Raw genomic sequence first — 27,921 nt, 5'->3', positions numbered from 1 at the left:
TGGGACCTTTCTCAAGCATAGTGATACATACAGGTTCAGTGATTTATATAGTGTGTATACAATCAGTGTCATCAATCTCATTAGAATAATGAGGTTGATATATACATCTCAAAATAACGTGATACAACAAAGAAAGAGTATCGAAACGACATCAATCGATACAAATAGTGAAAACAATACGTTGATGTTAAAAACAACATAAAACATACATTTCTTATGCAAGAAAACAGAACATTCTTTAAATCGCAATATTCACCAGCTGGGTGAGATTCAGAGACTGCACGACCACTTGACCAATCAGAACGCAGGTATTGTTGTAAGACGTATAACACTTGTCATTCACAGCCAGAATCTGTCCAGCTTCACTGCGCATGCGTCGGATCAGTCCGGACCGGATATGACGTCTCGCTGTAGTAACTAGGATACCGATCGTTGGTAAACAAAAGTACTCGTAATATTCAATAGTATGTGGTCGATCCGTATAACCCAGAAATGACACATTGCTTCAAGCATTTAAACATATCGATCCTCCGAAAAGGCCATAACATACAGTGCAGATAGAAAATATGAATTAACTAAAAGAATCTATTGCTCTTCTTGTCTTTATACAGCACCAACCGGGTAAATATACCCAAATATAAATCCTACATGGGAATAGGCTATTTACCGCACATCTTAATTACGGAGACAGAAACTCATTCATAATGATATATAAATCAACAGATAGAATCCACACGAGGAAGACGGGATCCCGACCACATTCCGTGGGCGGCGGTCTCCGTCAATCAGGTTCATGGAAAGAAACGCACACAACATCGTGTGCGCGGTCCCAACCATATCACCTGTAACCCGTGTAACGGACTCACTAAATTAAAAATAATAAAAATAAATATAAAAAGGAGAGAAAAGATGTGCCGTAAATATCACCCAGTCATGGGAAAGAAAGAAACTAATGAAAAATCAAATATGCTGAGAAACAGACACATTGAGCAAGAGAACATTTCAACCACATTTCAATCGGAGATATCGCTAATATTGGTTATCGTAATATCAATAAAGTTGATCTGAAGTGGTCCTGCAGTCCCATATTTATCTATAATAGAAAAATGATTATTAAAAATATGTCAAAAAAAAAAAAAAAAAAAAAAAAAAAAAATTTTTTATGTATGTATCACACATTTTTGCACATTTTTAAGGAGGAGAACATCACCAGAAGTCAAGACACAACAGGAGGCACTAACTTTAAATTATAACTAAAATTATTTGACTAATAATTACTTCATGTTCAACGACAAATTTTACATCCAATTGAAGGGGACGGCGATGGGGTCCAATATGGCCCCTACCTACGCTAATATTTTCATGGACATGATGGAGGAGACATGCGTCTATGTGTCCCACCACTTCACTCATGTACTGGGGTGGTGGAGATACATAGACGATGTCTTCCTCATCCTGTGACACATAAGTTATTTAAGATTAAACATCATGTAACTTGTGATACAGACTGGGTCATTTATGTACTTTGGTGCCCCTGCCATCTTTTGTATGTAGGGGAAACTACATGTGATTTTAAAACAAGATTGAATAACCCTCGATGAGGGTATTATCGACTCTGCATTATATACCTTCTTGCTTATAGATCATCCAAACACCCCTTGTCTTTATTTACTTCCCAAGATTCACAAGGGATTAGTGAATCCGCCAGGTCGCCCGATTGTATCTGGTAGGGGTTCCCTTTTAAATAATATCTCGATTTTTGTAGATAAGGCATTGAGACAATTTGCAACAGACACTAGATCCTATATTAGGGACACCACAGATTTCCTTCAGAAATTAAAACAGATAAAACCTCCAGCAGGGGCTCTGCTGGTGTCTTTTGATGTTGTCTCCCTCTATACCTCTATAGGACATGATAGAGGTATGGAGGCAGTGAGACGTAAACTAATGGATTCTGACTATGATAACCCGTGTAGGGAATTCATCATGTCTCTCCTAGAACTTATTTTGACTAATAATTACTTCATGTTCAACGACAAATTTTACATCCAATTGAAGGGGACGGCGATGGGGTCCAATATGGCCCCTACCTACGCTAATATTTTCATGGACATGATGGAGGAGACATGCGTCTATGTGTCCCACCACTTCACTCATGTACTGGGGTGGTGGAGATACATAGACGATGTCTTCCTCATCTGGACGGATACTGTAGCAAACTTGGAGTCTTTTCACCAGTTTCTGAATCAGATTGATCAAAATATCCAATTTACTATGACCTATTCTAATGAAATGGTACAGTTTTTGGATGTCAATGTAATACTGAGGGATAATGTCCTAACTACTAAGCTATATACGAAAGATACAGATCGTAATACCCTTTTACAGTTTGAGAGCTGTCACCCTAAGAACATGATACGGTCCCTGCCATTGAGTCAGATGATGAGAGCGAAACGGATTGTAGATGATCCGAATGATTTAGATATGTCCCTAGATCTCATGATCGCTAATTTTGTACAAAGGGGATACCCTAAACATTTATTACATGCTCACAAGATGAGGATTAAGAGTATTCCGAGGGAAACATTGACTAAACCGTATAAACACATTAAAAGCAAAAGATTACCATTTATATCTACATATAATGTGTTGAGTGGCAATATATCTAGCATTTTGAATAGACATTGGCCTATTATCAAAAATAGCTATAATCATATTTGTGAACTAAACAATCCACCCTTAATGTCTTACCGTAGATCTAAGAATCTACGGGACAATCTTGTTAGAACCAGAGTTGGTGAACAACAGTTAAAAGGGACACAAGCGCTATTAAAGGCTTTAAGACCAGGTAATTTCCCATGCCATAGATGCATTAATTGCAATCTTATGCAGAGGGGTAATACTTTTGATCATCCTGTGACACATAAGTTATTTAAGATTAAACATCATGTAACTTGTGATACAGACTGGGTCATTTATGTACTTTGGTGCCCCTGCCATCTTTTGTATGTAGGGGAAACTACATGTGATTTTAAAACAAGATTGAATAACCATCGGTACTCAATTAGAAAAAAGAAATGTGACTTACCTGTTGCAAAACATTTTACTGATCATGGCCATACTGAAAAAGATCTTAAATTTATGATCCTTGACCATATCCCTGTATCCTATAAGGGTGGTGATCGACATAGGGCACTTCATAAATGTGAACTTCAATGGATTTTCCAATTGAATACCTTGCGACCTAATGGTCTTAACGTTGAATTTAATGTAGCCAGAGTTGCTTCTTGAGACCGTTACCTCCTGTTGTGTCTTGACTTCTGGTGATGTTCTCCTCCTTAAAAATGTGCAAAAATGTGTGATACATATATAAAAAATTTTTTTTTTTTTTTTTTTTTTTTGACATATTTTTAATAATCATTTTTCTATTATAGATAAATATGGGACTGCAGGACCACTTCAGATCAACTTTATTGATATTACGATAACCAATATTAGCGATATCTCCGATTGAAATGTGGTTGAAATGTTCTCTTGCTCAATGTGTCTGTTTCTCAGCATATTTGATTTTTCATTAGTTTCTTTCTTTCCCATGACTGGGTGATATTTACGGCACATCTTTTCTCTCCTTTTTATATTTATTTTTATTATTTTTAATTTAGTGAGTCCGTTACACGGGTTACAGGTGATATGGTTGGGACCGCGCACACGATGTTGTGTGCGTTTCTTTCCATGAACCTGATTGACGGAGACCGCCGCCCACGGAATGTGGTCGGGATCCCGTCTTCCTCGTGTGGATTCTATCTGTTGATTTATATATCATTATGAATGAGTTTCTGTCTCCGTAATTAAGATGTGCGGTAAATAGCCTATTCCCATGTAGGATTTATATTTGGGTATATTTACCCGGTTGGTGCTGTATAAAGACAAGAAGAGCAATAGATTCTTTTAGTTAATTCATATTTTCTATCTGCACTGTATGTTATGGCCTTTTCGGAGGATCGATATGTTTAAATGCTTGAAGCAATGTGTCATTTCTGGGTTATACGGATCGACCACATACTATTGAATATTACGAGTACTTTTGTTTACCAACGATCGGTATCCTAGTTACTACAGCGAGACGTCATATCCGGTCCGGACTGATCCGACGCATGCGCAGTGAAGCTGGACAGATTCTGGCTGTGAATGACAAGTGTTATACGTCTTACAACAATACCTGCGTTCTGATTGGTCAAGTGGTCGTGCAGTCTCTGAATCTCACCCAGCTGGTGAATATTGCGATTTAAAGAATGTTCTGTTTTCTTGCATAAGAAATGTATGTTTTATGTTGTTTTTAACATCAACGTATTGTTTTCACTATTTGTATCGATTGATGTCGTTTCGATACTCTTTCTTTGTTGTATCACGTTATTTTGAGATGTATATATCAACCTCATTATTCTAATGAGATTGATGACACTGATTGTATACACACTATATAAATCACTGAACCTGTATGTATCACTATGCTTGAGAAAGGTCCCAAGGTGGGACGGAAACGTTGCATTGCCATGTTGGCTCAATAAACTTCACTTTTTTACTTGGATCTTTGGAGTGCTGCTGAACTTTCTTTTTGGATATACGTATGGTCTTTGGATCGGGACTATCAGCTGGCACCCTGTATTACTGGAATCTATATACTGAATCAGAGTGCTGCCGTTTTGTCTACTGGTGTGTATTGGATCCTATCAGCTGGCACCTATTTTTGGAATTTACTAAATTGTTATCACAATGGAACGAAATGATGTTAATAATGAAATATCGTCTGCCAACACTGCTGTTGTTTTTACGGAGGAGGATATCGCCAGGATTCTGAACGGAGCAGAAGGTGATGTGTCCTTTTTGAGTACACCCTCATTACCGGATGTTAAGCGGAATTTGGAGTTTGAGTCCAAGAAATTGATCAATGTCGATTTACATTTATTAACACTTGGTCAGTATTATAAGAATAAAATGGTTCCACGTGGGATGCGCCCACAGATGAAACCTACTATGCATGTACAACATGAAGAATTTAGATCTAAATATGAGCAACTATCAAATAATTACGCTCTTGATACGATATTATTAAACATGGATTTCCTACATCGAGACCAAATTAACTTAAAGAAAAAAGTTCAAGAATTGAGTGATATATTACGTACCCTTATGTCTATTGATGAATTTGGATTGCACATGGAAAAACTACAGGTCACTCTCTCTAAAACACGAGCTGAAACAGAGGAAGTCAAAAAACGCAAATGGTACAGAGATCAACTTGATTATAAAACAGGTCAAATATTTACATGGGACCGGGCTTATGATCGAGTGATGGATCCACCAAGGAGGGAACAAAGAGGACGTGGTCTTAAGAATTACATCAGTGGAGAAAATCGATATCAGGAACATCGACTTAAGGAAAATGGTCAATACCGATATGATAATCAGACCAATGATTTTTTAGGAGGAACAAGGATGGAGCACAGAAGTCAAAACCCACCAGGAGGGCTGGACATAAAAGGAACCGAGGAAGGAAGAACCCGCTCACAAAAGCAGCAGCGTCAAGTGAATCAGAGGACTGTGTACAACAACCAAAAAATGAATGTAGTGAAACCGTGGTAAATATTTCTTCCCATATATTGTCTGATGCACAATTACAATTGTTAGCCAGGGGCTTGTCTTTCTGTCCGAGTCAACGTCTAGATTGGTTTCAATTAGAACTTGATTTATATAATTTTATTAGATCAATTAAACTGAAAGTGTGGTTTGACTCTAAGCCCCACGACAATATAGTGGAGACTGAATCTAAACCAATTTGTCTTAAAGACTTTGGTTTATTTAATAAGAGTGGCTTTCAGCCGCCTGTGATATCGAATTCTATTGAAACATATGTGGAGTTAGTTAAGAAAGATCTGTCTAAATTACGTGTACAGAACCATGATTGTCTTAATCACCCTAATGTCACTACTGCAGAAATGACGGCTATGCATGAGTTGATCCATAACCACGACCTCACCATCAAACCCGCTGACAAAGGGGGTGCGGTCGTGGTTATGGATACCGCAACATATTTGTTGGAAGCTCATAGACAGTTGAGTGATACAGATATTTACAAATTATTAAGAACTGACCCTAGGTGTGATATTGAGAAAAAGATAAGTAATTTTCTGACATTAGCAGTTGATGAGGGTATTATCGACTCTGCATTATATACCTTCTTGCTTATAGATCATCCAAACACCCCTTGTCTTTATTTACTTCCCAAGATTCACAAGGGATTAGTGAATCCGCCAGGTCGCCCGATTGTATCTGGTAGGGGTTCCCTTTTAAATAATATCTCGATTTTTGTAGATAAGGCATTGAGACAATTTGCAACAGACACTAGATCCTATATTAGGGACACCACAGATTTCCTTCAGAAATTAAAACAGATAAAACCTCCAGCAGGGGCTCTGCTGGTGTCTTTTGATGTTGTCTCCCTCTATACCTCTATAGGACATGATAGAGGTATGGAGGCAGTGAGACGTAAACTAATGGATTCTGACTATGATAACCCGTGTAGGGAATTCATCATGTCTCTCCTAGAACTTATTTTGACTAATAATTACTTCATGTTCAACGACAAATTTTACATCCAATTGAAGGGGACGGCGATGGGGTCCAATATGGCCCCTACCTACGCTAATATTTTCATGGACATGATGGAGGAGACATGCGTCTATGTGTCCCACCACTTCACTCATGTACTGGGGTGGTGGAGATACATAGACGATGTCTTCCTCATCTGGACGGATACTGTAGCAAACTTGGAGTCTTTTCACCAGTTTCTGAATCAGATTGATCAAAATATCCAATTTACTATGACCTATTCTAATGAAATGGTACAGTTTTTGGATGTCAATGTAATACTGAGGGATAATGTCCTAACTACTAAGCTATATACGAAAGATACAGATCGTAATACCCTTTTACAGTTTGAGAGCTGTCACCCTAAGAACATGATACGGTCCCTGCCATTGAGTCAGATGATGAGAGCGAAACGGATTGTAGATGATCCGAATGATTTAGATATGTCCCTAGATCTCATGATCGCTAATTTTGTACAAAGGGGATACCCTAAACATTTATTACATGCTCACAAGATGAGGATTAAGAGTATTCCGAGGGAAACATTGACTAAACCGTATAAACACATTAAAAGCAAAAGATTACCATTTATATCTACATATAATGTGTTGAGTGGCAATATATCTAGCATTTTGAATAGACATTGGCCTATTATCAAAAATAGCTATAATCATATTTGTGAACTAAACAATCCACCCTTAATGTCTTACCGTAGATCTAAGAATCTACGGGACAATCTTGTTAGAACCAGAGTTGGTGAACAACAGTTAAAAGGGACACAAGCGCTATTAAAGGCTTTAAGACCAGGTAATTTCCCATGCCATAGATGCATTAATTGCAATCTTATGCAGAGGGGTAATACTTTTGATCATCCTGTGACACATAAGTTATTTAAGATTAAACATCATGTAACTTGTGATACAGACTGGGTCATTTATGTACTTTGGTGCCCCTGCCATCTTTTGTATGTAGGGGAAACTACATGTGATTTTAAAACAAGATTGAATAACCATCGGTACTCAATTAGAAAAAAGAAATGTGACTTACCTGTTGCAAAACATTTTACTGATCATGGCCATACTGAAAAAGATCTTAAATTTATGATCCTTGACCATATCCCTGTATCCTATAAGGGTGGTGATCGACATAGGGCACTTCATAAATGTGAACTTCAATGGATTTTCCAATTGAATACCTTGCGACCTAATGGTCTTAACGTTGAATTTAATGTAGCCAGAGTTGCTTCTTGAGACCGTTACCTCCTGTTGTGTCTTGACTTCTGGTGATGTTCTCCTCCTTAAAAATGTGCAAAAATGTGTGATACATATATAAAAAATTTTTTTTTTTTTTTTTTTTTATTTTTTTTTGACATATTTTTAATAATCATTTTTCTATTATAGATAAATATGGGACTGCAGGACCACTTCAGATCAACTTTATTGATATTACGATAACCAATATTAGCGATATCTCCGATTGAAATGTGGTTGAAATGTTCTCTTGCTCAATGTGTCTGTTTCTCAGCATATTTGATTTTTCATTAGTTTCTTTCTTTCCCATGACTGGGTGATATTTACGGCACATCTTTTCTCTCCTTTTTATATTTATTTTTATTATTTTTAATTTAGTGAGTCCGTTACACGGGTTACAGGTGATATGGTTGGGACCGCGCACACGATGTTGTGTGCGTTTCTTTCCATGAACCTGATTGACGGAGACCGCCGCCCACGGAATGTGGTCGGGATCCCGTCTTCCTCGTGTGGATTCTATCTGTTGATTTATATATCATTATGAATGAGTTTCTGTCTCCGTAATTAAGATGTGCGGTAAATAGCCTATTCCCATGTAGGATTTATATTTGGGTATATTTACCCGGTTGGTGCTGTATAAAGACAAGAAGAGCAATAGATTCTTTTAGTTAATTCATATTTTCTATCTGCACTGTATGTTATGGCCTTTTCGGAGGATCGATATGTTTAAATGCTTGAAGCAATGTGTCATTTCTGGGTTATACGGATCGACCACATACTATTGAATATTACGAGTACTTTTGTTTACCAACGATCGGTATCCTAGTTACTACAGCGAGACGTCATATCCGGTCCGGACTGATCCGACGCATGCGCAGTGAAGCTGGACAGATTCTGGCTGTGAATGACAAGTGTTATACGTCTTACAACAATACCTGCGTTCTGATTGGTCAAGTGGTCGTGCAGTCTCTGAATCTCACCCAGCTGGTGAATATTGCGATTTAAAGAATGTTCTGTTTTCTTGCATAAGAAATGTATGTTTTATGTTGTTTTTAACATCAACGTATTGTTTTCACTATTTGTATCGATTGATGTCGTTTCGATACTCTTTCTTTGTTGTATCACGTTATTTTGAGATGTATATATCAACCTCATTATTCTAATGAGATTGATGACACTGATTGTATACACACTATATAAATCACTGAACCTGTATGTATCACTATGCTTGAGAAAGGTCCCAAGGTGGGACGGAAACGTTGCATTGCCATGTTGGCTCAATAAACTTCACTTTTTTACTTGGATCTTTGGAGTGCTGCTGAACTTTCTTTTTGGATATATATATATATATATATATGTGTGTGTGTATATATACATATATATATATATATATATATATATATATATATATACATATATATCTCCCATTAAGTCCACTATATTCATCTAGGAATTAATTTAAATTGTATGTGGGCCATTTCACCATAGTGTTTATTCTGCTACTCTGAAGATACAATATGAATCAATACCATTTTTCCTAGTTATGAGATAATTCTGGATACAATTTCCCATAATTAGGTCTATGTGAAATAGAATAGATAACATTACAAATGCCGCGATTCCATAGAGGTTATGCTTGTCATATTTCATCTTGTTCCCCAAAGTAATTTTTTTGCCACACTTGATGGTAGGCAGGGGATTTAAATGGATGTGCTATTTTAAAAACCTAAAATTGGGGACATTATTTTCTTTAACAATGAAAAGTAATATCCCACGAGAACCTGACAGACAAATGAAGTCTATCTGCCAACTCAGTGTGCAAGGATTATTCATGCAGTAACAAAGATGGATTAAATCTCATGAAGTTGTTTTGAAAGTAAATTCTATCAGTTCATCCAACCTGTTCAATTTTATGTATTTAAACTGACTTTCCCGATAACAAGTTTAAGGACAGTAAAATATTGGTTTTATCAGTCTAAACATTATATGCGGTTTATGTAATGATGAAATACTTTAACCCCTTAAGGACACGGCCAATTTTAGCCTTGAGGACAGAGCAATTTTTTTTAAATTTCCCTCTTTGCATCCCGAAGCTCATAACGCTTTTATTTTTTGTACGACGTAGTTGTATGAGACTTTGTTTTTTGCGGGACGAGTTGTACTTTATGTACGTACCATTTTTTGGTACAAATACATTATCGTTTAATTTCTATAAATTTTTAATTAGATTAAAATGCAGAAAAAAAGCAGTTGTGCAGCAGTTTTAATATTTGTTTTTTTACACAATACACCGATCATCATAAATAATGTTATACATTTGTTGTACAGGTTGTTACGGTCGTGGCGATACCAAATATGTCTATATTATTTTATGTTTTGGGACTTATATTTTAAAAAGTTGATTTATTATAAAAAATGTGTGTTTCTGTGCATTTTATTTACTTTTTATTTATTTATTTACCATTATTTTTTTTTTACATTCATTTAACTTTTTTTTTTAATCCCATAAAGGGATTTATCATTTTGATTTTTATTTTGTAACTGTAATGTACTGGCATAGATCTATATGCCAGTACATTAGCCTGTTATTGATCGTACACAGGCAGTTGTTAGGGCATACCTCAGTATGCCCTAACAACAGGAAATATGTTCAGACAGCCCTGGGGTCCTTCACTGGACCCTGGGCTGTCTGGCCATACGAGTTGTGGGCTTTGATCGCGTCACAGTTATTTTCTGTGACGCGATCAATGTGCAGTCCCCTCTCCTTGAACGCCGCGATCAGCTGTCATCGCGGCGTTCAAAGGGTTAACAGCGGAGAGAAGACGTTTCTCTCCTCTCCGCTGTCAGAGCGGGGTCGTGGCTGTGTATTACAGCCGTTGCCCCGCTCTCGATCGCACACACAGAGACGGCACAGACGGCTGTCACACAGGACGAGTATGCTCGTCCTAATGCGCGAAGTGCTCGCTGCTCAGGACGAGCATACTCGTCCTGTGTCGGCAACCAGTTAATATTCTAAGCTTTAGAATCATCTTTGCAAAGATAAATATATACTTCTGCAAAGAAAACTACGTATTACTTCCTTGAAGGAAAATGAAAATGGAGTGCCAGGTAGTAATGATAGTTTATTTTATTAATAGACATCTTTAGGATGCATTGTAAACTACATGTGTTACAGTCCTGAGATACATGATGGTGATTCTTAAATTATAGCTTGTAGACTATGTAAAACATACAGTGGTATCAGGGGCATAACCAGTGGCGTAACTACCGCTGTATCAGCCATAGGCTACAGGTCACATTCGGTCTGCAGCCTATCAGGAGCAGTGTCACGATCCCTGCGCAGGCCAGCGCGATGACGTCACTGGATCACGCCAGCCTACGCAAAGATCCCATCGGCATTGAGGAGCTACTTCATTCATCGGGGGTACAGGGCCTAGGTGAGCATATATGTTTTCTTGTTTGGGGGCAATATATTGCACTATATACAAGGGAGGTGGGAGCGCTCTCTACAAGTGGGGCTGTATAGTACTGTATGGGGGGCTGTATAGCACTGTACGGGTGGTATGTATAGCACTGTATGGGTGGGCTGTATAGCACTGTCTAGAAGGGGGCTGTATAGCACTGTCTACGGGGGGCTGTATAGCACTGTCTATAGGGGGGCTGTATAGCACTGTCTACAGGGGGGCTGTATAGCACTGTCTACAGTGGGGGCTGCATAGCACTGTCTACAGGGGGGGCTGCACAGCACTGTCTACAGGGGGGCTATATAGCACTATCTACAGGGGGGCTGTTTGGCACTGTCTACAGGGGGGCTGTATGGGACAATCTACAGGGGGGCTGTATGGCATAGTCTACATGAGGGGGCTGTATGGTACTATTTACAGGGGTGCACTATCTACAAGGGGGGGTTGTGTGTGGCACCCAGGGGAGGGGAGGGCCCAGTCAAAAGTTTGCTATGGGAGTCTTGGAATAGCTAGAAATCTTTTGACTCTGCCCCCCTCGCCCACAACCCCCGCCCTCCCGGCAATGAACATTTTTCAGTTCTGTGTGCAATGTAAAAATACAGCTAGAACGTTAAGTGTACTCTTATTAACCTTTAGTTACAGGGTTATGAAAATTGGAACAAATAGTTAAAAACTGATATTTTAAAATTTTTTCACTTAATTATGTAATTTCATAGTCATAATAGTTACTTAAAACAACTGACCTAAAATTCAAAGCTTCTGGACAGGAAGTACTTGTTTCCATTAAAACCTTTATATGTAGTTGTCAGGCAGCACATCCCTAGCAACAAGTCTGTCTTATGTTAATCAAATGTTCAGTTTAAAAGAGTATTCCCAACATAAGAAGTGATGGCATACACCTAGGTTCCCCACATAATTGTGGGCGGCCAAACTCTGGGACTCCCCTGATCACCCAAATAAAGGGGCTGAAACTCCTTTAATTTTTATCCTGGAATAAGCTTGAAGGAGTTGTCTAGAATTTAGCTTTTTATTTAGCCCTCTACTTCTTCAAAAATAAGAAGGCTTTGCGATAGGATGTTTATTTAAAAAAATCGCCAGCCCTCAAGCCCGTACATGTCGCGCCCCCCTGCATAGTGTGTGCAATGTGCAGGACACCCATACAACCAATGCTTTCCCCTCTGCAGCATTGTCACATAAGTGACACGGTTGCAGTGGGAAAAAAGAGCAAGACTGTTTATAGGCCTTTTTTGGTGTTTTTGTATATATGTCCCCTTGGTTTTATCTGTTTTGTCTGTGCATCAGGAGCTTTTCGTTCCAGTTAGGGAGTTAGGGACTCGCAAGTCTGGGGATCCTTGTCGTGGATTGCGAGCTTGCGTCCTTTTGGCCAAAATGATCACTAATACCCCAGGTATTTTTCATTATTACTTATATTTGCTTCTTTTGGACACAGCCGGGTCTTTGATGTCGGGAGAGCATGGTGTGTTGTTGTTGTTTGGCTTAGCAAGCAGGGTAGACCGCTCTATGAATTATCAAGGCGTCACAAATAGGCTTCTACCTGACTATACACGTTGCGCCTCATGACTTACACACTATCCCTCCATGTTTCACACACTTGCACCCCATTATTCATTTATTTGTATTGAGGCACTTTACTCATTACTGCCCCCTATATTTCACTTATATTATTACACTTGCACATACACTATTCATTTATTATTTCTTACTACACATCCCATGCACCACACACCACTCCCCTCAAGACTAGTGGGAGTGGCTATTATTATTTAAAGCACCTGCTCGCTATCCTTCATCAGCGTTTCTGACCTGGCTGTGTCCATTTGTAAGTATGGCCTTTTTTGGTGTTTTTGTTTATAGGCAGAGGCGCTCCGTTCAGTAGGTGCTGGAGGGAGAGAATTTTTTTAACAAGCATTCTACAGCAAAGTCCTCTTATTCTTCAAGAATAACTAGCCTAATTAAGAAGATAAATTGCAGAGAAGACCTTTCACTAGCACTGTGGCTCCTTTATTCTGAAATATGGTGTAGATCCCTAGTGATCATGAATTTGTGGAACAATCTATTGATATATCATCACTTAGGTGTGAACTAAAACCATTCACCTGGTTCAGCCGCAACACATAGCGGCTGAACAGGCTTTAGGGGGCCCCGTTCTGGAGATAGGTGCGGGTGCGAGGATTGGGACCCGCATCTATCTGACATTTATGATATATCCTGTGGATATGTCATATATGTCTCTCATAGGAAAACCCCTTTAACGTTGGTGGTGCAAAAGGTCAGGGTTGGCGGCAGACGAGCATTTAAGGTTGGTGGAGCAAAAGCTCAGACCTTTGTTTTTGGAGAGACATACTGTATGCTTTTTCCTATGACTTATTTTTCCCATTGAGGTTAGAGGTATGGATTGGGCAACTGATTAAAAAATGTGCCCATGTGCTCACTATCTTCACAAAAAAAGCTGTCTCATACCCCTCTTGATGTTTAAAGTGTATCTGTCACCAATGTTTTGGTGTAACCAGTATGTGATATATTACCTTGTGGACATTCAGTTACATGATACCTTCTACTATTTTTTAGTGTCTTGTTGCTATTTTTTCACTTCGAAGTGAATAAGTCTAAAGGGTTGGTTTATGTCTTATTGAGTCTAAAGACTGAAGCTGTAGTGAGGGCACTAACCAATCAGATTCAGCACAGTACGTCAGGTAGCATGATTGACCAATCGGTTGTTAAATTCTGTATTCTATGAGGGCAGAACTTCTAATTAATATTAATCAGCAGCAATTTTGTTAAGACACATAAATATAATCCAGGACAGCTGCAATTTAAGTTACTGGAAGAAAATCACATTCACATAGAGCAGAGAATATTTATTATATAATCCTATATGGATTGCTCCAAAGACTTGCATTGTAGTGACAATATGCTTTTAAAGGGAAAATAAATAAATTAAAAATAAGTTGTTATAAACTTATAAAATCCAACATGTCTTACTTTATGGGTCAGGCACCATTATTTGCTCAAAAATGAAGACCTACGGACTATTACCTTCCACTTATGTATATGTATCATACAATAGGTGAATAATAATATCCTTACCTGTCTTATCTAATGCATATTTTAGAGGTTTCTGGGAGTTCAATAGCTATATGAGCTGGTTAGAAGGTGGTTGCCTCAGAATGTTGTAAAAAGAGCCATATAACAGTTTTTTACACATTGCTACATAACTGTCTGAAAGTTCTATTTTAGTTGATTTTGCAGTGTATAAATATAAAGCTGATTTCTACAGAATACTTTATCTATGGGTTTTAATACTTCCACATAGTGATTTATCTTGGGAAATATAAGTCTTTCTGATATTTCATCTACTGTACTTTGAAAGCCTTTGGCTTCAGCATTTTAATTTTCAAGCAAGATAAATTCCATCCAGCTGCTCAAAATAATACAGCGCTATAATTATTATGTTAATTGATTTTTCACGCTTATTATTTTCCCAGACTCTACAAATGGGCATCAAACACTTCTCCGGGCTGTTTGTCATGCTCTGTATAGGAATTGGTGTGTCTATTCTTACCACGATTGGAGAACATATTGTTTTCAGATTGGTCTTGCCAAGAATTAAAAAGAAATCAAAATTAAAATATTGGCTTCACACTAGTCAGGTATGTAAGTTTATATCACATGTGCATTAATAATATTGTGTTGTACAGCAAATGCCTGTACAATAAATTTCCACTGTAAACACAACTAAGAGGTCACTAGAATTTTACATTCATTTAGGTACGTATATTTATTTGTAATATAAAGGGGCATTTTCAACCAAATCAAATATATATATATATATATATATATATATATATATATATATATATATATATATATTTTTTTTTTATTATTATTATTATTTTTTTAATATCCATAACTATTGCTTCCAAAAACTTACTGCCATGTTTTTTTTTTTAATAGAAAAAAAATTGTAATTTACTCGGTGCCTATAGATATAGATCTGTTACACAGAGTAGTTGTTGCTTGCCAATTAAAACTGGGCACAGGAAGTGTTAGCAGTTGTTCATATAGACAAGCTGTGTACATAGGGATCAATCTTTGCATCTTGTGATGAGAGCTGCATAGGTAAACAATGCCATGTAAATAAATATTGCAGCATTCGCAGTCGGCATCTTTGACATCTTGCACAGACAATTTTCACACTTTTGGTGCTGTCTTACAAAAACAATAATTTTTTGTATTGAAGCTGGCCTGACAATTAGCTGATCTCTGCAATCCTGCTTCCAAAATCTCAAGCGATCAGTTAGTATGCAGCTGCAACGGCCGGGGAAATTAATGACTCTCCATGTAATACAGCATTTTTGCCCATCGCACCCACAACCGCATCCTATCTACAATAAATTTGGGGCATTTTACTTATTTTCTTAGCCACGTCCCTTTTTCTGACACTTTTCAAAGATAGGGATGTAGGTTTAAAAAAGTGTCTAAAACACATAATAAATTTGGTATGCATGGTACTTACTTTTTTATGCAATTTGTGACATATTTAGTAAACTCCCCTACAATGAACGTTTATCAGCACTTAAGGCCAGTTATTGGTTTTCCTAAATGATCTGTTTCCACCAACCAAAACCTGTTAATTCATTAGTAAAATTGATTGGATTCATTTTATTCTGACTATCATTGGGGTGTCTGACATCAATCAACTAAAAATGTATCATGTGTTTCAATGGAAGCTTTGATCTGATATATAAAAAATATTGGGATGATCTTATCAGGGATGAATATTTAGATCTATAAGTAGCTTAGACATATCTCCAGCCAAAAATGAAAATATGACTGTGAACCTGAATCCTTATGTGTATAACTGTGTGCACTCTTTCCAACATGTGTGGCTCCAGGTGAATTGTAAGTCATAATACTTCCCATAGTAAAAATATCTAGGTCGCTTAGGGAAAAGTTTGTGTCTGTATTTAAGGCTTCTCCTCCCCTTCTGTCCATTACCCCACTCTGGTAACCTGTCTGTCTTAGGCTTGGTTCACAGGAGCATGTTGGGTCCGTAAAGGACGGAACATGTTTCGGCCACAAGTCCCGTACCGAACACACTGCAGGGAGCCGGGCTCCTAGCATCATAGTTATGTACGACGCTAGGAGTCCCTGCCTCTCCGTGGAACTACTGTCCCGTACTGAAAACATGATTACAGTACGGGACAGTTGTCCCGCAGCGAGGCAAGGACTCCTAGCGTCGTATATAACTATGATGCTAGGAGCCCGGCTCCCTGCAGTGTGTTTGGTCCGGGACTTGCGGCCGAAATACGTTCCGTCCTTTACGGACCGAACATGCTCGTGTGAATCCAGCCTTACATTGGCCCACACTTTGGACTTGGCCAGTGCCCCCTTAAAGCACTTCACTTTGAAAAAGAATGAGTTAAAACTATGGTCTAAGGTCACTGAGGTAAAAGGCCCAATAGCAGCTGTATCTTCTTATGCACTTTATCTGGTATATTGGAATATGATAATAATCCTAGCTACCTGCACTGAATGTCTTTGAAGCAGTCCCATGCCAATAGTTACTTTTATATCATGCATAATTCAGCTTATTCTTTTCCTATTGTCTTCTTCAAAATAGCGTCTGCATCGAGCTTTAAACACATCATTCAATGAGGAGAAATTTCAGCAGAAGCTCAAACGGCTAGAGAAAAGGTAAGCCCAACCATACAATACTAATAATGTACCTGTCATAGCTTTGCCTTGTTGTAATGAATCTCCTATCAATAATACAAACTGAGTAAAAGCTCAAATAAGATTTACACTTAATAACCAATATTACATTCTACAGCTATTCTCATTATTAGTGGCTGGCTTGTGATACAGATCTCATCTGAGCTATCAGAGTCAACCAGTCAACCAAAGTTAGAATGTGTCCGGGAATTTGATAATGTCATAGAATCTGTGGGTAGACTGTGTGTTCTTCTAAAGTACTTCTATATTACTACACGCTCATACTAATAATTGTCATATACAAGTACTTGTCTTATCTCTTGGGTAATCTAGTTACCATAGAGTTTCAACATTTTACACATACAGTAATGTTGCATCATCTGCCATGTAAAAGTCACTTTATCGCATACAGTATATATATATATATATATATATATATATATACACAAATATTACTGTGAACAAGTTTTAGGCAGTTGTGGAAAAATGCTGCAAAGTAACATTGCTTTTAAAAATAGGACTGTTAATAGACTTTTTTTTTTTTTATTAACAAAATGCAAAGTGAGTGAACAGAATAGAAATCTAAATCAAATCAATATTTGGTGTGACCACCCTCTGCCTTCAAAACAGCATCAATTATTTTAGGAACTGTACACTTGCACACAGTTTTGAAGGAACTTAGAAAAGAGGTTATTCCAAACATCTTGGAGAACTAACCACAGATCTGTGGATGTGGGCTTCCTCAAACTCTTCTCTCTTCATGTAATCCAAGACAGACTCGATGATGTTGAGATCAGGGCTCTGTGGGGGCCATATCACTTCCAGGGCTGCTTGTTATTCTTTACACTGAAGATAGTTCTTAATGACATTGGTTGTATGTTTGGGGTCGTTGTCATGCTGCAGAATAAATTTGGAGCCAATCAGACACCACCCTGATGGTATTGCATGATGGATAAGTATCTGCCTGTATTTTTCAGCATTGAGGACACCATTAATCCTGACCAAATCCCCAACTCCATTTGCAGAAATGCAACCCCAATGCAACCCCAAACACGCAAGGATCCTCCACCATTCTTCACTGTTACCTGCAGATACTCATTATTGTACCGCTCTCCAGCCCTTCAGCGAACTGCCTTCTGTTACAGCCAGATATTTCAACATTTTGACACATCAGTCCAGAGCACCTGCTGCTATTTTTCTGCACCCCAGTTCCTATATTTTTGTGCATAGTTAAGTTGTTTGGTCTTGTTTCCATGTCAAAGGTATTGCTTTTTGTTCGCAATTCTTCCATGAAGACCACTTCTTGTCAGACCCTAGAACACTAGATGAGTGTACCTGGATCCCACTGGTTTCTGCCAGTTCCGAGCTGATGGCTCTGCTAGACATCTTCCAATTTCGAAGGGAAGTAAGCATGGTGTGTCTTTGATCTGCTGCGCTAAGTTTCCTTGGCCGACCGCTGTGTCTATGGTCCTCAACGTTGCCTGTTTATTTATGCTTCAAAAGAGCTTGTACAGCACATCTTGAAACCCCAGTCTGCTTTGTAATCTATGCCTGGGAGAGACCTTGCTGATGCAGTATAACTACCTTGTGTCTTGTAGCTGTGTCTTGTATAGCCATTCCTCACCCAGTTTTAAGCCTTCTAAACGTCTGTTTCTGTTAATGACTGTGTTTCAACCTACATATGAAAACGATGATCATTATTACCTATTTGGTATAATTGGTTAATCGTACACCTGACTATAATCTGAAAAAATCCATGACTTTGTACAAGTGTACCTCGAAGAATTGATGCTATTTTGAAGGCAAAGGGTGGTCACACCAAATGTTAATTTGATTTAGATTTCTCTTCTGTTCATTCACTTTGTATTTTGTTAATTGATAAAAAAAAACTATTAACACTTCTATTTTTGAAAGCATTCTTACTTTGCAGCATTTAAATCATGTCCCTTTTCTAGATCACACATCCTTTTCCGCTAAGCCATGCCCCCTGTTAAGCATGTCCAAAAAAATGTCTAAAACAGATAATAAATGTGCCACAATTTGAGCCAGTGGCACATTTTAAATAATAAATCTGCCCCATTGGATGTCCTTTAGAGCAGAAATATATACGCTGGGCCCTGCCCTTGGTTCTGGCCATACTGGGACTCCCTTTACGACATCAATATACCCTAATAGATAATTTTAGAAGGGGTCTTCTAACTCCTATTTGGCAGCCGGTTTAGTATCAGGTTTAAATGTGAAAAGGTCAGGAGCGTACATTAATGAGGGAATCAAAATCTGCAAAATCAAAACAAGCCCCCCTGCTGCAATTGGCCTCCAAAACTCAGGTGACGAACTTAGACTTGTCCCCAGCCCTTCTGCTTAACACCCCTGACCTCCTCAGGTGCCTTTGACTGCTCAGAAATAACATACACAACATTGCAGAATTTTTTTTCTCCAGGAAACTGTGTAACTGGGTATCATTAGTGCTGTCCTCCAGTGGCGGATCCCCATAGGTCCATTATGGGCGGCAGCCCGGGGACCGAGGCTCCTGGGGGGCTCATAGGTGCCCAAAGACTACATCTTAGTTTTGTCACATTTTTGCCGTGAAGGCCCCTGGAATCAATTGTATACGCGTCCAAAGGACGCCGATACAATTGTCATCACTGGCAAGGCAAGGGAACCTTCGGTTCTCTTGCCCACTATTTAGCCTTTTTTTATGCAGGTGGAGCGATGATGTCGGCGCAATGGCATCATTGCGCCGCTTGTGTCTTTCCGCTGGATGCGGCCTGGTCAGAAGAGCCCAGGCCTGCATCATCGGAGAAGAGGACAGCACTGGAACGGGGACAGGTAAGTGTGGTACTAACTACAGGGTGGTGGTGCATCTACATGGGGGCTGTGTGGCAATTTCTAAAGGGGTTCTGTGTGGTACTTTCTACAAGGGGGGTGGTGCTATCTACATGGGGGGTTATTTGGCCCTATCTACAAGGGGGTGTGTGGCACAATCTACCATAAGGCTGTGTGGCTCTATTTATAGGGGGGTGCAGCACTATATACAGGGGGTCTGTGTGTGGCGCTATCTACAGGGCGTGTGTGTCTAGTGCTATCTATAGGGGGGTGTGGCGCTATCTACAGGGGGCTGTGTGGTGCTATCTACAGGGGGCTGTGTGGTGCTATCTACAGGGGGCTGTGTGTGGCGCTATCTACAGGGGGCTGTATGTGGCGCTATCTACAGGGGGGCTGTGTGGCTCTATCTACAGGGGGGCTGTGTGGCGCCATCTACAGGGGGGCTGTGTGGCGCAATCTACAGGGGGCTGTGTGTGGCGCTGTCTACAGGGGGCTGTGTGTGGTGTTATCTACAGGGGGCTGTGTGGTGCTATCTACATGGGGCACTGTGTGTGGTGCTTTACTTTACAGTGTTTGACACAATTATGTTTATAGCCACAGTGTTTGGTACTTTTTTATTCAGGAGCGCAGTGTATGGTGCTATTTTATTCAGGAGCACAGTGTGTGGCACCAGAAGAATTTTATCTTCGTTTATAGGTGTGGAAATGTTGAAAAAGTGAGGAGCTGAAGACATCTGTGTGGCAAATTCTGCAGAAATGGGTCATGACCGAGAGAAGTTGTCATGAAGTCTGGACCAGATTGAAAAAATAGGAAAAAAAAATTTGAATCTGAGAAGTCGTCACTTGTGAGTCACTGGATTTATAGAGAATCAGACACCTCTCCTGACATGTTTATTATAGGAAATCCTTGTATTTCACAAAAAGTCTTTGTGCAGTCCAGGACTGATAGACAAATGGGTATTACCATTCCCCTTGTTAGGAGGATGTATCCCTGCACAGTGTTATCCTGTCAGTGATGGTTGGAGACTGTCAGTATGTAGGGACACAGCCCTCTGACAAGTGGAATCGTAACAACCATTAGTTAATGCTTGCACAAAAGGTAGTGTTAACAATAGTTACGGCACGGCAGGGCAGCGGTGTAGAAGGGGGGCCCAAGTTTAGGTAACAGCCCAGGGCCTATGGTCTACTTAATCCACCACTGCTGTATTACTATAAGTGGCTATGCTTAAAGGGTTTTTCCAGGGACACTAAATTTTTCGGGGCGGGCAGCGCACAAGCACTGAGGAATAGCATGAACGCGAAGAAAATTGGGCGGGCATTAAGGTGTAAGCAAATAATTGAATGGGGCGGGCATTGAGGAGGCTGTGGACCAATAGGATGCCACAAACCCCGTAGTTCTGACGTATACCCAGGTTTGAGGCACCCTATTGTCCCACAGCCTCATCAATGCCCCGTTCCTTCTATGCTTATGCTTCAATGCCAGCACCATTTTCTTCGCATTCGTGTTATTCCTCAGTGTTGGGGGCTATAAAATACTGGAATGATGTGGTTTACATATGGTATCTATAGTGATGATGGGGATTACATATATACAGGGATGATGGTGATTACATTAGCTAGCTGAGGTGCGTTCACGTGATTCTGTGACCGCACGCAGAGAAAGCTGGTGGGTGAGATAAAAAAAACTAAAGGGGAAGAGAGAACTAGTGGGGTGGGCGAATAGACAATATTGACACAGGTCTGTGTGCATACTAACGCTCATGCATGAGTCTGTGTCGAAAGAAAAAAAGACACAGATGAAAAGCATAACTTCCGGCCGGGCAGAGGTAGGATAGGAAGAAATGCGTTCAGATTTAAAGAGGCTCTGTCACCAGATTTTGCAACCCCTATCTGCTATTGCAGCAGATCGGCGCTGTAATGTAGATTACAGTAACGTTTTTATTTTTAAAAAACGAGCATTTTTGGCCAAGTTATGACCATTTTTGTATTTATGCAAATGAGGCTTGCAAAAGTCCAAGTGGGCGTGTTTAAAGTAAAAGTCCAAGTGGGCGTGTATTATGTGCGTATATCGGGGCGTTTTTACTACTTTTACTAGCTGGGCGTTCTGACGAGAAGTATCATCCACTTCTCTTCAGAACGCCCAGCTTCTGGCAGTGCAGACACAGCGTGTTCTCGAGAGATCACGCTGTGACGTCACTCACAGGTCCTGCATCGTGTCGGACGAGCGAGGACACATCGGCACCAGAGGCTACAGTTGATTCTGCAGCAGCATCAGCGTTTGTAGGTAAGTAGCTACATTGACTTACCTGCAAACGCTGATGCTGCTGCAGAATCAACTGTAGCCTCTGGTGCCGATGTGGCCGACACGATGCAGGACCTGGGGCAGGAAGTGAGTGACGTCACAGCGTGATCTCTCGAGAACACGCTGTGTGTCTGCACTGCCAGAAGCTGGGCGTTCTGAAGAGAAGTGGATGATACTTCTCGTCAGAACGCCCAGCTAGTAAAAGTAGTAAAAACGCCCCGATGTACGCACATAATACACGCCCAGTTGGACTTTTACTTTAAACACGCCCACTTGGACTTTTGCAAGCCTCATTTGGATAAATACAAAAATGGTCATAACTTGGCCAAAAATGCTCGTTTTTTTAAAATAAAAACGTTACTGTAATCTACATTGCAGCGCCTATCTGCTGCAATAGCAGATAGGGGTTGCAAAATCTGGTGACAGAGCCTCTTTAATGCAGAATGCATATTAGGACCTTTATTCAATATTTACATAGAGTATTAGTCCAACAATCTTGTGTCCCTGGAAAACCCCTTTTAATAACCACTTCAATCTTACTAAGTGTGAGACAACAAGTAAAATGGACATTATTTGGCACTAGCTGTCCTATATCTACTAGTCCCATAGCAGGAACATGTACTGTTGTTTCAGTAGGTACATCACAATAAGAAACAAGATTATGCATAAATAAGTGTAACCTATAAGTTCAATGTACATAGTTAGATATTCAGATACTGTAAATATGCAATGTGTAGCTGTATGTAGATAGCAATATAGAAAAGGTTAGTTCCATATACAACAATATTCACGTTGTGTGAGGATAAGTAAGAAAATGTCTCTATTTTTGTGTTTCCTCAAATGTTGTTAAGTAATTTACATAAATTTACCATATGTTTCCATTTGCATAAATTATACTAGGTAACCATGGTTTTCTATTATCAAAGTTGGTTTCTTACAAGAAACTAGATTGTAGAAAATGAATGATAATGGTGACTTATGAGGAAAATAAAAACATAAGAAGACCGCTATTTTCTTCCATAAACGAATAACAAGTAATGAAAGATACAGTATATAACCATATAGAAAACATCACAATTAGGTAAAGCATCTCTAGGTTTCCTCTATCATACCGGCGCTTCTCTGTATTAATTTTTGCTATTTATGATATTTCATCAAGATATGCTAATTACCATTTTCGTGTGGAGTTTCTTCTTTCTGACAATGTAACTGGCTGCCAGAAAAGATGTAATTATTTTCTTTCACGTTTCATGTAGGTAAGTGTTTTATTTGGTAATGATGGATAATAATGATTTTAGTTCATTTCTTTTCTTTTGTTTATTTTGTACTTATTTTGTTCTTTTTTTTAAGTTTTACTGAATTTTTCCCATGTATACAAAGAATATATTCACATGTTAATGACATGATGTGACTCGCTGTTCTCCCTTTAATCATCTACAGCCATATGAAATACATATACTGTTTCAGCTATCCCATTGGTTAACTATGACGGGATCTGCTACGGAGGCTCTAAAAGTAGCCTCTGCTGCTGATTTGGAGACACATGCCCCCACTAGCAGCTTTAGCTCAGGGATTAAGAGTTGCCTGCAGTACTACAGTGTGATAATATAGGCTCTGCTCCGGGACTCTGTGGTATTCCCTTACATCGCTGTCCATATATGGACAGCGATGTCTGGGGCTTCCCCACAGCGGAGTCCCGGGCAGAGTGCTATATAGGCTCTGCTCCGGGACTCTGTGGATTTCCCTGACATCGCTGTCCATATATGGACAATCAAAGAATAGAAATAGAGGCAACACTCCAGAAGTAAAAAAAGGGATTTTTATTCACCCATCTGTGTGATAAAATGCAACGTTTCAGCTGCTCAATGCAGCCTTTGTCAAGCAATGTGTGAACAGACATATTAGTGTATTTATACACACCCATTATTGGAGGAGTTTAACATAGTATACAAAAATATATATATAAATATAAAAATTTAAATGTTATGAGTATTTACTCAAGTGATCACAATCGTCATATGTGGATAATCGTGACAACATCATAAATTTAATAAAAATATGCAGTGTAAATGTGATACAAAGACAGATCAAATATTCACATTAGGCAACACCTGTGAACAAGAGAACAGGTGTATGTAATTATATACATCGTGAAGGAAATGAACATGAAACAGAGGCACTCACCCAAAACACTGAAGGAACACGTCATCCGAGCATCACTGACTTATGATACTTTGCATATATGGACAGTGTTGTCAGGGTCTTCCCCAGAGCAGAGTCCCGGGCAGAGCGCTAGTATAGACTCTGCTCCGGGACTCTGTGGAATTCCCTGACATCACTGTCCACATATGGACAGCGATATCTGGGGCTTCCCCAGAGCTGGAGTCCCAGGCAGAGAGCTAGTATAGGCTCTGCTCCGGGACTCTGGGGAAGCCTCTGACATCGCTGTCCATACATAGACAGTGATGTCAGGGGCTTTCCCAGAGCAGGAGTCCCAGTGATGTCAGGAGCACAGATGGAGTCCCAGGAAGAGCCTACTAGCGCTCTGCCCGGGACTCCAGCTCTGGGGTTGCTCCTGATATCCATGTCCATATATGGACAGTGATGTCAGGAGCAGAGCTGGAATCCCAGGCAGGGTGCTAGAAGTGGCTCTGCTCCGGAACCCCAGCTCTGGGCAAGCCCCTGACATCACTCTCCATATATGGACACTGATATCAGTGGCTTCCCCAGAGTTCCGGCGCAGAGCCTATTCTAGTGCTCTGCTCCAGGACACCAGCTCTGGGGTTGCTCCTGATATCACATTCCGGTCCAGGAGGATCCCCTGATGTCACTGTGTATGGACAGTGACGTCAGGGGCTCCAACAGCAGAGGAATCCCCAGCCAAAGCGTGTCAATGCTTTGGCTGGGGATTCCACTCCTAGAGGGAGCCCCAATGGAGCTATCTACTTGGGGTGTGTGTGGCATTATCTGCAGAGGGCACTGTGGCAGCATCTGCAGAGGGCACTGTGACAGCATCTGCAAAGGGCAATGTTGCAGCATCTGCGGAGGGCAATGTGGCAGTATCTGTGGAGGGCAATGTGGCAGCATCTGCAGAGGGCAATGTGGCAGCATCTGCGGAGGGCACTGTGGCAGCATCTATGGAGGGCACTGTGGCAGCATCTATGGAGGGCACTGTGGCAGCATCTATGGAGGGCACTGTGGTAGCATCTACGGAGGGAACTGTGGTAGCACCTACAGAGGGCACTGTGGCAGCATCTATGGAGGGCACTGTGGCAGCATCTACGGAGGGCACTGTGGTAGCATCTACGGAGGGAACTGTGGTAGCACCTACAGAGGGCACTGTGGCAGCATCTACAGAGGGCATTGGCAGAATATACAGAGGGCACTGTGGCAGCATCTGCAGAGGGCACTGTGGCATTATCTACAGAGGGCATTGTGGCATTATCTACAAGTGGGTGTGTGGCAGTGTCTACAGAGGACACTGTGGCATTATCTAGGGGTGTGTTGCATTATCTACAGAGGGCACTGTGGCATTATCTACAGAGGGCACTGTGGCATTATCTACAGAGGGCACTGTGGCATTATCTACAGAGGGCTCTGTGGCACTATCTCCAGAAGACTCTGTGGCACTATCTAAAAAGGGGCTGTCCAATCTTGACATGTGTGTCTGCCAAACGCTGCTAACTGAGCCGCGGGACTATATTTAGCGACACTTATACTGGAAAACTGAATTGTTGAAATAAGCACGTGGAGAATTCTCTCAAATTTTAAATCTAGCGGTATTATTATAGTAATGTAGTGTTATAGTAGTTCAAATAACTAATAGATTAACAATAATTTTGTATTGTATCAAACTTGAAAGTAATGCAGCCTGTCAACTTCCCATTTTTTCTATATGTGGCCCACTTACCAGGCCGAGTTTGAGACCCCTGATCTAGGGGGTAGAAAAAAGCAGCACTTCAAAGGTACACAGTAAAGGATGCTATGAGTCCTTGACCGTCATCCACACGGTCCTTTTAGATACAGCAACAAAGAAATGATCGCAGCACTCCAAAAGTAGTTGCAAAACGAAATCTGGTTTATTTAACAAATGAGGAAATTGCTACGTTTCAGTCCTCTCAGCAGGACCTTTCTCAAGCAAGGTTGAGAAAGGTCTTGCTGAGAGGACTGAAATGTAGCAAATTCCTCATGGGTTAAATAAACCACATTTCGTTTTGCAACTACTTCTGGAGTGCTGCGATCATTTCTTTGTTGCTGTATCTATCTATCTATCTATCTATCTATCTATCTATCTATCTATCTATCTATCTATCTATCTATCTATCTATCTATCTATCTATCTATCTATCTATCTATCTATCTATCTATCTATTATAAATCTATCTCATATCTATCTATCTATCTATCTATCTATCTATCTATCTATCTATCTATCTATCTATCTATCTATCTATCATTTATCTCATATCCAGGGCCGGCGTTAGGGGTGTGCGACCTGTGCGGGTGCACAGGGCGCTGCAGCCTCCTAGAATGTAGGGGCGCCACTAGGCTCTGCTCTGTCCTCTGTTCTTAGTTACACACATGAAGTAAATGAGCCGAGAGGCAAGAGCAGAGGAGAAAGCTCCGTCCACAGCCCGTCCATCCTGCAAGAATCCCGTGAGCCTGTCAGCAATGAGGGATGTGTGTGTGTGTGTGTGTGTGTGTGTTTGTGTCTGTATGTGTGTGTGTGTGTGTGTGTGTGTGTGTGTGTGTGTGTGTGTGTGTGTCTGTATGTGTTTGTCTCTTTGTAAGTGTGTATTCAATATTAAAGTAGAACAGATAAAAGGAAGATATCTGTGCTGCCCCTATATACTATGCTGCCCCCTATATACTATGTTGCCCCCTTTATACTATGCTACCCCTTATATACTATGTTGCACCTTATATACTACACTGCCCCCCTATATACTATGCTGCCCCTATATACTATGCTGCCACTTATATACTATGCTGCCCCTTGTATACCTACTGCCTCTTATATACTATGCTGCCCTATATACTATGCTGCCCCCTATATACTAGGCTGCCCCTATATACTATGCTGCCCCCTATATACTAAGCTGCCCCTTAAAGGAAACACCACATTTTCATATTTGGTAATCTATAAAACTTCAACCAATCCATGGCAATTAATTCATGGAAATAATATTTTCAAAGTGTATCTCCAGTTAGGAGGTGCACTGCATACATTTATATATATATATATATATATATATATATATATATATATATATATATATATATACATGCCATGTGTGTGTGTGTGTGTGTGTGTGTGTGTGTGTGTGTGTGTGTGTAGTTATCAGAGTGTGCTATCTTTGGTTTTACACAGGACTGCAGGAAGCATCCACTACTTTATCTGTTCTCAGAGAGTTATTACTGTGTGTTATCTGTGTAGTTACACAGGACTGCAGGAAACATCCACTACATTATCTGTACTCAGAGAGTTATCACTGTGTTTTCTATGATATTACATAGTACTGCATGTATCATCTACTACATTATCTGTACTCAGAGAGTTATCACTGTGTTTTCTATGATATTACATAGGACTGCAGGTTACATCTACTACATTATCTGTATTCAGAGAGTTATCACTGTGTTATCTGTGGTGTTACATAGTACTGCAGGTATCATCTACTACATTATCTGTATTC

General features: G+C 39.9%; 1 protein-coding gene across 1 annotated transcript in view; it reads left to right on the top strand.

Annotated features, from left to right (window-relative positions):
• Positions 1-27,921, top strand: part of GRIN3A (glutamate ionotropic receptor NMDA type subunit 3A) — a 342,200-nt gene that overhangs the window by 294,358 nt on the left and 19,921 nt on the right. The window contains exons 7-8 of the mRNA XM_075825646.1: positions 14,869-15,033; positions 17,007-17,080. Coding sequence (XP_075681761.1) covers positions 14,869-15,033; positions 17,007-17,080 — 239 coding nt within the window. The remainder of the gene's footprint in view (positions 1-14,868; positions 15,034-17,006; positions 17,081-27,921) is intronic.

The sequence above is a fragment of the Rhinoderma darwinii genome, chromosome 1, assembly GCF_050947455.1.
Source record: "Rhinoderma darwinii isolate aRhiDar2 chromosome 1, aRhiDar2.hap1, whole genome shotgun sequence".
NCBI lineage: Eukaryota > Metazoa > Chordata > Amphibia > Anura > Rhinodermatidae > Rhinoderma > Rhinoderma darwinii.
This window is presented reverse-complemented; position numbering and strand designations above follow the sequence as displayed.